Below are 13,026 nucleotides of genomic sequence, written 5' to 3' on the forward strand. Positions count from 1 at the left end.
CAAAGATCCCCAGCCAGTATGATGACTAACAGAGAATTGAAAACTCGATTTTCAATTTTACGCCCACCGTCGGCGGCGGAGCATGTTCAAAGACACCAGGAACGTCAGATAAAAGATCACACGGGCTCGCGTAGGGTGGAATTTCGGGTGGGAGATTCCGTCGTAACCAAAGACTATAGAGGCGGAGGGGAGCGTTGGGCGTCGGCCGTGATAATACAGGAACGAATGCTAGGTACGATGTACGACGTTAAGACGGAAGACGGTTTGATTTGGAAGAGACATGCCAATCAGTTGGTTGCAGCGAAAACTAGCGGGGTGGCAGATGCGGTAGATAAGAGCAAAAGTGTCGAAAGAAACAAAAACCCATCGTTGGCGGTTGAGCCACGACGATCAGAGCGAATTTGACAAAAGAAAAATAGAGACGCGGGAGACTAGTTATAGCAATAGATATATAGTACTAGTTATAGTAATAGCATTAAGGGAGCCTTGTATATTGTACAGGGTGTATCAAGACGATACAGAGCGGTACGGCGGGTTGCCCATTCGAGCAGGCGCGCATGGTCGTTCACAATTGCGTTGACTTCGGTGCATCACCTATAATCACTCGCATATCTTTTTTACAATAAAATGAACTTTTTAGCGCCCGAAGTTGCAATACAATTGTGACGGATTTCCGTAGCAGTAACGTTAAAACAGAAGTCGAGATGACAATACAGGTTATAAATAAATTTTATTAAGAAAACGAAAGACATCTTCTCTCTTACGAAAAAAGCTCGTACCATAGACCATCATAATCATTATATATTATAATTTTATTACTTAAATTATTTTTTGCACACAATGTTTATGCACAGGACAAAAGTCAGCAATTAGCATATGTGTGCAAATTTAAATTATAAGTCGGCTAATAAATTTCATTCAATGTAAGTTTAAATAATGGCAGAAATCACCATTAACAAATCTTACAATATTCATTTTGTTTAATTAATAAATAATTTATCATTAAATTGATAATCAATTTAATATATCAATACTAATGAGCATTATATAATTCTTTATATAAATGATGCTGCTGCATCTTAAAAATCTTAATCTTAATCTCATAAACAAGAGGTTTATTAGTATAAAATATACATTTTAAATATGATGCTAATGAATAGTTTATATAAGGCAAATTATCATAATATTTAATGAATACTTTTCAGTAATAAATTTCTTGTAGATTTATATGAGATTCAGTAGCATTATTTACATAAAGATGCTTATTAGCATCAGTATATTGAATTAATTATTAATGTTAATGATAAAATATTAATATTCTGAAATAAATGTTGTTAGACATAAGATCCGCTGATAATCGTTTTTATCGTTATAAATAACGATGGAAACGGTTATCAGCGGATCTTGTGCCTAATAACATTTATTTCAGATTATTTATATATATATATATATATATATAAATATAAATATAAATTGTAAGATTTGTTAATGGTGATTTCTGCCATTATTTAAACTTACATTGAATGAAATTTATTAGCCAACTTATAATTTAAATTTGCACACATATGCTAATTGCTGACTTTTGTCCTGTGCATAAACATTGTGTGCAAAAAATAATTTAAGTAATAAAATTATAATATATAATGATTATGATGGTCTATGGTACGAGCTTTTTTCGTAAGAGAGAAGATGTCTTTCGTTTTCTTAATAAAATTTATTTTATAACCTGTATTGTCATCTCGACTTCTGTTTTAACGTTACTGCTACGGAAATCCGTCACAATTGTATTGCAACTTCGGGCGCTAAAAAGTTCATTTTATTGTAAAAAAGATATGCGAGTGATTATAGGTGATGCACCGAAGTCAACGCAATTGTGAACGACCATGCGCGCCTGCTCGAATGGGCAACCCGCCGTACCGCTCTGTATCGTCTTGATACACCCTGTACGTAAAGTATACAAAAGGCGGCGAGAAGTGTATATGAGCCGGCTTGTCAACATAGCGGGGGAGAATGTGGTATCTCGTGCCCGTAAGGTGCTGCCACACACCTTCGTCACGAAAGGCGAGCGCGGAATGTTATGTACGTCAGCGGACCATACGAGCAGTCGTGCTCGGACCGGTGATCTATCGGTAGCGAGAGGATAATAAACTACACGACTATATAGGTGTGTGTACGGTGTCTCAACTCATTTAATTCCCTTGCCCAAGTCACCGCAGTCTCACTGGCCGCTGAGTCGCTCGTGCAGCGCCTACATCTTCCTCGCTCTCCCGCCTCCATTGTCATTTTTGGAGTGGGTGGCAGCAAGACGGGGTCATCAAAGGGCAAGTTCGATCTCAAGGTTACATCGCAGGCAACCGAGGCGGCGATTCGGGTAACCGCATTGGTGTTACCTCGCATAACAATTTATGGAGAACGCATCAATTGGGGGAAGGCGGCGTGGCCTCACCTCGATGATCTGCAGCTGGCAGATCCTGACTTCCGGGCCAGGGATATTGTGGAGATTCTATTGGGTGCGGACGTCTACGCAGCAATTCTGGAGGACGGAGTGCGGAAAGGGGAGCCGTACACACCCGTGGCGCAGCGGACCGCTCTAGGATGGATCCTCTCAGGTGCCGTCAAGGATACTTTTTTTTTTAACGTGGAGAAATCTTCAACTACCGGGTTCCCGGGCCGAAGCCCGGTATATGGCCCGGTAGCCCCTCCATGGTGTTGTGGAGGGGAAGACCCCCCCTGCCTCCAGGGAGAGACAAGGGGGAGTGCCGGATTTTTACCGGCTAAAACCCCACGGGTGTCCAACCGTGCGTCTATTGAGGGACGCCCGGGAACTGTTGATCATTACTTCCGGGCGCCCCCTCAAGCCGTCAAGGATACTGGGCCGCGAGGTCCAGCCATTTCTCACCACTGCTCAATCGGTGAGGATTTAAGCGCTCTCGTGAGACAGTTCTGAGAACAAGAGGAGCCGACGCGAGCTCCATTACCTCTCACGGAGACCGAACAACAATGTGACGACCTTTTCAAGAAGACACAGCCGGACAGAAGATGGGCGATATATGGTGCGCCTGCCAGTCGCACCGACTCTACCTCGTCTCGACGAGACGAAGCGCATAGCGGAGAGAATACTCAAAGGCATGGAGCGGAAATTCGAGTCTGACGGAAGGCTCCATGTATTATATGCTAATTTTCTAAAAGATTATGAAGTGTTGCAGCATATGACCCCCGTGCCGCAGCGCAGCTTACCTCAGGCGACTCCCTGAACCGGCACCTATACACGGGGCCCAATCTATTGCCGACTCTGGGCACCATTCTTACGCGATAGCGACAGCATCAGTTTGTCATGGTGACGGATATCGCCAAGATGTATCGACAAATCTTGGTACATCCCGACGATCGGAATCTTCAGCGGATTCTTTGGAGGAAAGACCGCGCCGAGGCGATTCAGGAATATCGCCTCAACACCGTGACGTACGGCCTCTCATGTGCACCGTACCTTGCAATCCGGACGCTTCATCAGCTTGCAGCGGACGAGGGACACCGCTTTCCTCTCGGTGCGGCTGTTTTGGAACATGACACATACGTCGATGACATCTTCGCCGGAGATGATTCCAAGGAAGGCGCACGAGGCTTAAGAAATCAGCTGATCGAGATCTGCACGGCGGGCGGCTTTCCACTGAGCAAATGAGCCGCTAATGACGAGGAACTGTTACATGACATTCCGGAGGATCGTCGATAATCTCGCAGCCTGCGGGAGTGGGAATCTGATGTCGGCCACTCCACCTTAGGCATCCAATGGCGCCCTTGCCTCGATGCCTTTGCATTCAAGGTACGTCCTTGCGGAGAAGGAAACATTACTAAACGAATTGTGCTTTCAGAGACGGCGCGTCTCTTCGATCCGCTAGGATGGCTTGCACCAGTGGTGGTACGAGCCAAGATTTTGATACAATCGTTGTGGTTACAACGAATTGAATGGGACCAGCCTTTGTGCCCTGAGGATCACCGAGCGTGGCAATTGTTCCGCAGGGAGTTTCCTCTACTCGAGAAATTGCGGGTGCCGCGCTGGCTCAACACCGGTGGAGAGAATCTCAGGATGGAGATTCACGGTTTTGCAGACGCATCAGAACGGGCAATTGCAGCAGTGGCCTATCTCAAGGTCACTAACGACTGCGAGAGTAAGATTTCTCTGCTGCAGGCGAAGACGCGGGTGGCCCCGCTTCGCCAAGTATCGCTCCCGCGCCTGGAACTATGCGCTGCCGCATTGTTGGTTAAGATCATCGAGGATGTGGAGACAACATTGGACCTATCAGGCGCAGAAAAACATCTCTGGTCTGACTCTAAGGTGGCTCTAGCTTGGATACAGGGCCACCCGTCAAAATGGAAAACGTACGTGGCAAACCGAGTTGCTGAAATTCAGCGAGCTCTTCCGGACGTAATTTGACATCACATTCCGAGCGAGGAGAATCCAGCCGACTGTGCATCACGAGGACTCTCGCCCAGCGAGTTACTTCAGCATCATCTGTGGTGGCAAGGACCGATCTGGCTTCAATCTAGAAACAAACTCTACAGCCAGACCTTACCAGAGGAAATCGGGGACTTGCCTGAGCAGCGGACGCATGTGCACCTTGTATCAAGGGATCCGGAGGAAAATCCGAATCTTCTCCGATTCTCTGGGTTCCAGCGCTTGCTGCGCGTTGCAGCATGGGGCCTATGATGGCTTAATGTTTTGCAATCTCGTCATAAACAGTTTGTTACAGGAACATTGACGCCTCAGGAACTCAAGGACGCAGAGCAGAGGTGGATCCGAGTCGTACAGGAGGCCTGGTTTGCAGACGAGCTGCAAGCGCTGGCACGCGGTCAGGCGCTGTTGAGGCGGAGCAGCATCTTAAAGATGCACCCGATCATAGACGAAAAGGGCATGTTTCGTGTCGGCGGGCGGCTGAAGCACGCGATTCTGAGCAGAGACGAGAGGCACCCAGTGATTCTACCACGACACTCTCACCTAACGAACCTCATCGTGGACGCCTACCACCGGCGGGCTCTACACGGTGGTGTACAGCTTACGCTCGGTCTATTAAGAAAACGCTTCTGGATTCCAGGCGGACGGATGAAAATGAGGCAGCACATCCACCGTTGTGTGCGGTATGTGCGATGGCGGGCGGCTTCCTCACACCCACTGATGGGGGATCTTCCACGCCCGCGGGTACGGGCTTTACGACCATTCACTCATGCGGGAGTGGATTATGCAGCACCGATCTTGTTAAGGACAACTAAAGGACGGGTTCAAAAAGCACACAAGGGATTCCTGGTCATCTTCGTGTGTTTCAGCACACGAGCGGTGCACCTGGAGGTGGCATCAGATTACACCGCAGAAGCATTCATAGCAGCCTACAAGCGCTTCGTATCCAGGCGAGGTCTATGTACGGCGCTGTACAGCGACCAGGGGACCAATTTCATCGGAGCGGACGCTCAACTACGAGCTCTATTTCTTGACGCCATCAGGGATCACAGCATTGCAAACACCCTTGCAAACGACGGCGTGCAATGGCGATTCAACCCAGTTTCGGCGCCGCACTTCGGAGGTATATGGGAGGCAGCGGTCAAATCAACAAAACATCATCTGCGAAGAGTGATTGGAGACGCCACCCTGACATACGAGGAGCTCTCCACCTTTCTGGCACAAGTGGAGGCGTGTCTCAATTCGAGACCTTTATCACCTCTCTCTGACGATTCAGAGGATCTAGCAGCCCTTACACCGGGACATTTTTTGATAGGCGCAGCCATCAGCGCTGTCCCGGAGCCGTCACTAGCAGAGGAGCCGACCGGCCGTCTATCTAGATGGCAACTTCTTCAACAGCTGAGAGACCATTTCTGGAAAAGATGGTCTTCCGAATACCTCCAAGCTCTCAATTCAAGGCAGAAATGGCGGACCAAGGACGACAACCCACGAGTTGGTGATCTGTGCTTGGTGCGGGGCGAGCAGACTGCACCCACCAAGTGGCCCTTGGCACGGGTGACTGCCATCCATCCAGGAGAGGATGAGCAAGTTCGAGTGGTCACCATACGGACCGCAGTTACCACTCTGAAGCTGCCTACAACGAAGATTGTTCTATTGCCACGGGTCTGTGACCCGGAAGATATCTAAGACCCTGAGCGAGAGTGTTGCTTGTAGTAAATTACGTAGAGTTGGTTCACAGATTGTATTAGTCTCGCCATTAAATTATACTTCGTCAGATAACCTGACGAGGCGGGCGGAATGTTCGAGATCGCGAATGCTCGAGATCACGAATGCTCTTGAATATTCTTATTCTCATTTAGACGACTGTGTCATAAGTCACAGCGGCAGTGTAACACGATATTTATCCAGCGGATCGCCCCTTGTTTTGCTTCGCGCTCACGTCATAAGAATTATTCTCCGTACAATGCCGAGTCACTCAGATTCTCTGGCACGGTCTCTTCGACGATCGATACTTTAATTTCAAAGACAATGGCTATATACATATTCGGTATTTCAGTTCGAGAAGTTTCTATTCCGTGACATTTTGACCTTAGCTAAGCATTCGTCATCCCTGGCGCGTTCTTTGTCTCGTGTGGGTATAAAAGCCCATAGAACTTACGGCGCGTCGCCATTCGTCAACAGTGTGTCAGTAGGTTAAGATCTGTCATCGATCGATATTGTGATGGTCAGTTCTCATTCACGCGCGGGTTATCCAACACTACAAGCGAGAAAGTGTTGATAGAGAATTCGCTTAAAAAACGCCCGCGTTTCCGAATTCACTTAAATTCAAATATATTTATAAATTATGTCACTATTTAATTTCGGCATTATTTTTGGTTGTTAAATAAACTATTGTGTTACTTCAAGCTTCTGGTGTTAGTGCCAAGGGAACGGGCCAAGTTATTCTTTGACGGATGTACCGCCCCAGTCAAACTCCCCGCCTGGCAGTGTCCTCGAATTGGATCACGCGGGAGTATTAACGGCGATCGGCCGCGAGGCCTCACGCCACTCTGACACGCTTGGCTCTAGAACACCGTGACCGCCGGGGCACGAAGCCCTCGGGGCACGCGCACCGCCTAACCGAGTAAGTAAGGAAACGATGAAAGTAGTGGTATTTCACCGGCGATGTTGCCATCTCCCACTTATGCTACACCTCTCATGTCTCCTTACAGTGCCAGACTAGAGTCAAGCTCAACAGGGTCTTCTTTCCCCGCTAATTTTTCCAAGCCCGTTCCCTTGCCTCTCACGCACTATCCTTTCCTCACTCACACGCGCGCGAACAACCAAAATAAGTTTACAAAATCCGTGTATTACAAAATAAAGTTTCAATATATATACAATATGTACAAAGTTCGTCTGTTTCCAGAAAAAGAAAGCAGCCTTGAAAGCGCGCACAGAAACTAGTACGGCATGCAAAGCAGCGAAAGCGTGTTCGCGAAGCGCGATAGCAAAGAGCAAACTCAAAGCGGTGTACAAAAGCGGTTTTAACTAGCGCGTGAACTGCGAGCGAGAGAGCCTCTCCGTCGAGGCAAGCTCTTTTATAACCGAGCTTTTCCTCGCAATCACCAATTAATTTGAAGCGTTGACGGTGACCTCAGGTCTTCGCGTGCGATTAGCGATTAAGGGATTCGCGTGTGATTGGCAATCGGCTGCCTACGTCGCCGCAACGCGTCGACGCGAGACGAAACATTACTAACCGGCCGTTAGCACTTGTTGTTTTTCGTGCCGACGATTGTTTATAACGTGGGTCTTTCTATCGCCTAAGAACATCAAAACAGCGTTCGAGAAACGTCTTGAAAATAATAGACAGAAAAATGTTTTGGAAAAGCCCGCGTTATAACGCAAAGCACAAAGAGATTACATATAATAAGTATGATTTTATTGACGATATAACTTTATGATACAGCGAAGGCACGCGCATTGTGCCTTTTCATATGACGAAACCGATGCACGCTATGATGCACTCGTGATCTCAAACACAGATAATGATTCCAATATTTCTTCGCACAGTATAGTGTTGAGGCCAGAGAGAATACCATAATACCAAAATTGTCAACCGCTTTCTAATTCTCTGATTAATGATACCGTGCTTCTAGGAGTGTTCAAGAGTGTCTGTGCACACCGAGGAAGGAATTTATGATTATGATTCCTTAATATTGTCAGAAAGTCAGACAGTGCATAAAGCGTTACATTCCTTTTCATAGCCCACACAGCAAGGTCTTGAATTAATTTGAGATCAGAATTTGCAAGTTTACAATCACTTACAAATTGTTTACCATTTTCATTTTGCTCGCATAATGTATTATCAGTAGAAAGTGTGATATTACTTGAACAAGATTTATTATGATTTTGTAACTCTTGCCATTTGTTATAAGTTTCATCATATATACAGCCGTTTTGAAACTCGCAATCATTGATATCGGTAATAATCGAAGCATCATCTATTTCATTTATTCTTCTTTGATCATGAAATGCAAAACATTCTTCTATTGTATTAATGGCTTCTATCTGAGGAGTCTGTGCTTCTTATAGGTCTTCTTGTGTAGCGAACTGACGAATATAATTACTTGGATGATTATGATCTTCAGGCATAAAATCTATATTAACAAATAATAAATAGCATAATATCATTATAACTCACATTGGAGGAACAAAAATCATTATAATAACTATAATAGGTATACCATTAGAATATTTATGGTTGCTCATCAGATCATTACAAAAACTGATACTTTTATTAGTATTGTCCTCATGTATAGATTGCTGTTCTGTGTTACAATTCTGTTTATTGAAATCATTATAAGTACTCTTCTCAACGAGATGATCAACATATTCTTCCTGTACTAAGCTATTGAGATTCAGATCACATTTTCTCTTCAACTTTTTCCATTCTGTATTCTGATCAAATTTTCTCTTCAACTTTTTCCATTCTAAACTCTACAAATTGCAAAAAATGTAATATTAAATATTATTGCAGCAAATATTCTCAACAAAAAGCATATAAAGATGCTGCAGATATATAACATATAATGAGCAGAATTTCAAGCAAATCTTTTTATACATTGCAATGGAAAGATTTAATTTTTTTCAGTTTCGGAATATATATACATATAGGTATATATATGTTACGGGCAATTTGATTAATTCGGTTATTATGCATAATGGCCGGGCAATATGCATAATTCCCGCTTCTTTCGGGACATTTGAATAATAAAAGCAAAAATGTTCAAATTAATCAAACTGACCGGTCATTATGCATAATGCCCACAAACAAGTGGGAAATGTGATTAACATATTAAAATATCTTTCTAAAAAGAATGGCAGTCTGTCTATAATTTCAACTTTCGGTAAATGTCTACAATTAGGGTCCCAACAAGAAATCAATTGAAAAGAGGTAAATTCTGTGTATTTTTGCCCCTCGAATCCAAAACTGTTGATAAAATTTGGTGGTCGCTAGAATTTAAGATATCGTTAAGAAAATGAGAAAAAAACACTAAACTCGGATATTTGGTTTTTTTATTTATCAAATACGGATTAATTATTACTCATTGTCGGTTGTATTCTCTTCCGGTGGAAAAAATTTTCCGATGACTTCGAAAAAAGCAACTATTCTGTCGCTAAACTTGTACTAACCTACATAGGTTAGATGACGCGCTTTAAACAGTTAAATACTTTTAAAGCGCGTCATCTAACCTATGTAGGTTTTAGTGACGCGCTTTAAACAGTTAAATACTTTTAAAGCGCGTCATCTAACCTATGTAGGTTATACCTTTGTTGGCAACATTGTCGCTGTCGCTATCGCTATCGCTATCGTCTATTGTGCAAGGGGCTTAAGATTGCCAGGAAAATCAACTCAAATAAGGTGATTTATCAAAATGACCATTTAGCATTGGGAAATATGCATAATGGCCGGGCAATTTGATTAATTCTTCTCTATTAATCATTTTGACCGAACAAATTGGGAATTATGCATATTGCCCGGCCATTATGCATAATGCCCAATTTATCAAATTGCCCGTAACATATATACTTCTATCACCGTGTCTCCATCAACTGGGATCCAGCTTTTTTACACAAATCTTGCACCTTAAAAGATATCAAAATATACGAAGGTTATGTAGATGCCGATAGAACACGAGAACCACAGAACATTATATTAAAAACATAGACATATTAACATAGGCGCTCGGGGAGCGCGCTATCAGCGCTATTGCGTCGCGTCGCGTCGTGTGCCCCTGTGTGTGCACCGGATGTGAAAGAGAGTGGACAGAGGGTGACTTTGCGCAGCGGATCTCCGAAGAAAAAGAGGTACCTCACGGATAGTGTCTCGATGCGGCACGCTTGGCTGCCAGGCCTCGCGAACAACGCGACGCTCTAGGTATTTCCTCTCCCCCTCTCTCTCTCGCGGAAATAACCTCGCCAGTTGTTGATACCGCGTTGCGGAGATCAAACCACGTGCCCGAGCGTAAGCTCCCTCACCTGTGACATGCGGGATTGACGAGCCCAGCGAGAAATGACCCGTCTATAGACGTCGATAGACGGGTCATTTCTCGCTGGGAGAGGAGTCTCGCTTCTAACACCCCGAGCTGGTACGCCCAGAGTACCTGTGTTATCCAGGACGTCCGAGGTGGAGTGTCGCCGCGACGATGATGAGGAAGCATGTGCAGCCGGGCCCAGCCGTCGCCGTCGTCGGCGTACGAGTCCTACTACCGCAAACGTTACCCGCCGCCGCCGAACTCTGCTGACAACGCACGTCCGCGACAGTTTGAATTGAGCGTCGGGCCGCCGGCGTTAATTATATCCTTGTGTTTAAAAAAAAAACGAGAATTGAATTGACGAGAACGCGCGGGCTCTTGAAGGGATGGTAATAAGCTAATAAAGGAGCGCATGTCGTGTGCGCTCGGAACACATCGTGTGCGTTCGGAACTGCTCGGGAGCACACCAATTACGGACGTGCAGACCGCGCGGGTTCGAGCAACAGTCGCTGGTCGCGTGTTTCCATTGTTTCCATTTTCTCATCAGTAGAATTGAGTGGTGTTGTAATTTAAGGTGAAATATTGGTCGCGTTCAGCAGACCAAGCCGCTCAGTAGCAATCGAACGTGATTGGCTCTTACTTTTAGAACCAACCAATCAAGGCAGAGTGTCGATAAGACGAACTCAACAGTTGTGCAACAGTTGTGTCTGCTGAACGCGCCCATTGTGATAATGATGAACATAAGTGCAAAAAATATTGTGCAAGCACCTGCGGACAAACCGGTGAGTAGATTAGAAGACAGAATGTGCGTGTGTGTGAGATAGAAAGTGAGTGAGTGAGTGAGCGAGCGAGTGAGAGAGAGAGAGAGAAAAACAGAGAGAGAGAGAGAGAGAGAGAGAGCGAGAGAGAGAGAGAGAGAGAATATTTATGGACATATAGAAATATCTGGACAGAACATATAATAAAATATTTCTTTGGACGAGGAAAGAGAAACTTTTATTGAGGGGTTAGGGAAAAATCCACTAATGCTATCTTGATCGATCAAAATTCTCATTTCTTCTCAAGCTTTAATTCCACGGAAATATGATCGGTCCAGATATTCTTACGCCTATGTAATAATATATATCTTATTGCAGTATATGCTGTACTCGAGTTGCCTGCGGATGATGCAGATGACTTTGAATCAACTGAATATTATGCCGTGCCAGCCTGTACTGCATGGTTAGAGAATATCAGTATTAAAATGAGTAAAACAAGTGGCAAACAAGCTACATTTGCAGGTGCATGCAAATGGCCTTCTGATGAATCTAAGTTAAGTGATTATCTAGAAAAAAAGAAGAAGCCAGCAAATACTTGGATTACGTATAAAAATGTAAAAATTCTAAAGTTTTGTAGTATGTATCTTATTTTATGTATGTTTCAATGTTATGTGTGCCATAATTTGTACTAACAATCTGTTAAGTTCTGTTTTTTCTTCTCTTGTTTTGTTGAAAAGTTTGCATTTCCATCTTGGTCCCTCAGTTTTCGAAAAAACTTTCAGTTGATATAAGAGGCAATTTTTCACTACGCTTGGTATATAGACTATACATATTTATTATGACAGAAATAGTATAAAATGAGCAACACAATATTTCTTTTATAACACACTGCTTTTCTCTGATTTTTATTTCATATATAATATCAAATATTGTAAGAAAATATATCAATCACACATAATTGCACTAAAAAAATGTAAAGTGTACAGGATTGCTTTTTGCACAAAAGTATGAGATAAGAATATATATAATTTTGTATATAATAATACATTTTGTATTTTGTAAAGTTTTAACACCAAACTTGTAAAAACTATCTCCCTTTATACTTTCCATTTTTTATTCTAGGTTGACAGAAATTTGTGATGACTTATATAAAAATTTTTAGTGCTCTGAAATGAATTGTATAGATTCTTTTATCATAAATATTTTAGTAAATGTCTCTTTCACTAATTGTAAGTAATATTTATCTGTAAAATAACAAATTTATTTATATGATTAAAGTATCGTACTTCTCTGCTTTTTTGTTTAATTGCATGTATAGAATCTGTAAGACAAGCTAAAGAGGAGGTGGAAAAAGCCTTAGATGTCTCTGATCTATCACACTCTGATAGAGACAAATCTACAAAACGCCAACGATTTGTTACTACAAGATATAGTCCTCCTTCGAAAGCAATATCATACAATCGACGCAAAAGATACAATATAGATGCTGATGATGATTCGGATAATGATTCTGAGTTCAAAGCACCAGCTGTGCCGAACTTAAAAATAAGTGGTTGGTTTTTATTTTATTTTTATTATATATATACATATAATACATATATATATATATATATATATATATATACATATACAATATATATATATATATATATAATATATTTATATTTATATAATTTATATTTATATATTTATACATTATAATTTATATTTATATATTTATATAATATATTTATATATATATTTATATTATAATATATATATATAATATATATTATAATATATATTACCTGATTATGAATATAAA

At 42.7% G+C, this 13,026-nt stretch overlaps 1 protein-coding gene and 2 long non-coding RNA genes across 6 annotated transcripts; 2 read left to right on the plus strand and 1 right to left on the minus strand.

Moving 5' to 3' along the window:
• The first annotated feature begins 3,786 nt into the window (after positions 1-3,786).
• LOC139784982 (uncharacterized) lies at positions 3,787-6,136 on the plus strand. The gene is made up of 3 exons (XM_071724158.1): positions 3,787-3,820; positions 3,870-4,423; positions 4,739-6,136. Exons 1-3 carry the CDS (start codon positions 3,787-3,789, stop codon positions 6,134-6,136), a joined length of 1,986 nt encoding a protein of 661 aa, XP_071580259.1.
• Positions 6,137-7,851: 1,715 nt separating this feature from the next.
• LOC139784984 (uncharacterized) lies at positions 7,852-10,843 on the minus strand. 3 transcript variants are annotated; one of them, XR_011721742.1, is made up of 3 exons: positions 10,469-10,843; positions 8,674-8,926; positions 7,852-8,586 (listed from the first exon to the last, which is right to left on the minus strand). It is a non-coding gene; the product is annotated as an uncharacterized lncRNA (long non-coding RNA). The 3 variants fall into 3 exon arrangements; XR_011721741.1 differs by having other exon boundaries at positions 10,302-10,843; XR_011721743.1 differs by having other exon boundaries at positions 10,594-10,841.
• Positions 10,844-10,864: 21 nt separating this feature from the next.
• On the plus strand, positions 10,865-12,766 carry LOC139784985 (uncharacterized). Of its 2 annotated transcripts, XR_011721745.1 has the most exons (3): positions 10,865-11,246; positions 11,601-12,451; positions 12,541-12,766. It is a non-coding gene; the product is annotated as an uncharacterized lncRNA (long non-coding RNA). The 2 variants fall into 2 exon arrangements; XR_011721744.1 differs by lacking the exon at positions 12,541-12,766 and having other exon boundaries at positions 11,601-12,515.
• The last annotated feature ends 260 nt before the right edge of the window (positions 12,767-13,026 follow it).

This window comes from Temnothorax nylanderi, unplaced genomic scaffold, assembly GCF_030848795.1.
Source record: "Temnothorax nylanderi isolate EJ_2023f unplaced genomic scaffold, tnyl_v1.0 TNYL_tig0718_pilon, whole genome shotgun sequence".
NCBI classification, from domain to species: Eukaryota; Metazoa; Arthropoda; class Insecta; order Hymenoptera; family Formicidae; genus Temnothorax; species Temnothorax nylanderi.

Coding starts and splice junctions, on each gene's coding strand:
- LOC139784982 (XM_071724158.1), top strand. CDS start 3,787: ATGGCGCCCTTGCCTCGATGCCTTTGCATTCAAG. Junction 3,821..3,869: donor TCGATGCCTTTGCATTCAAG/GTACGTCCTTGC, acceptor TTGTGCTTTCAG/AGACGGCGCGTCTCTTCGAT. Junction 4,424..4,738: donor TTCAGCGAGCTCTTCCGGAC/GTAATTTGACAT, acceptor CGTCATAAACAG/TTTGTTACAGGAACATTGAC.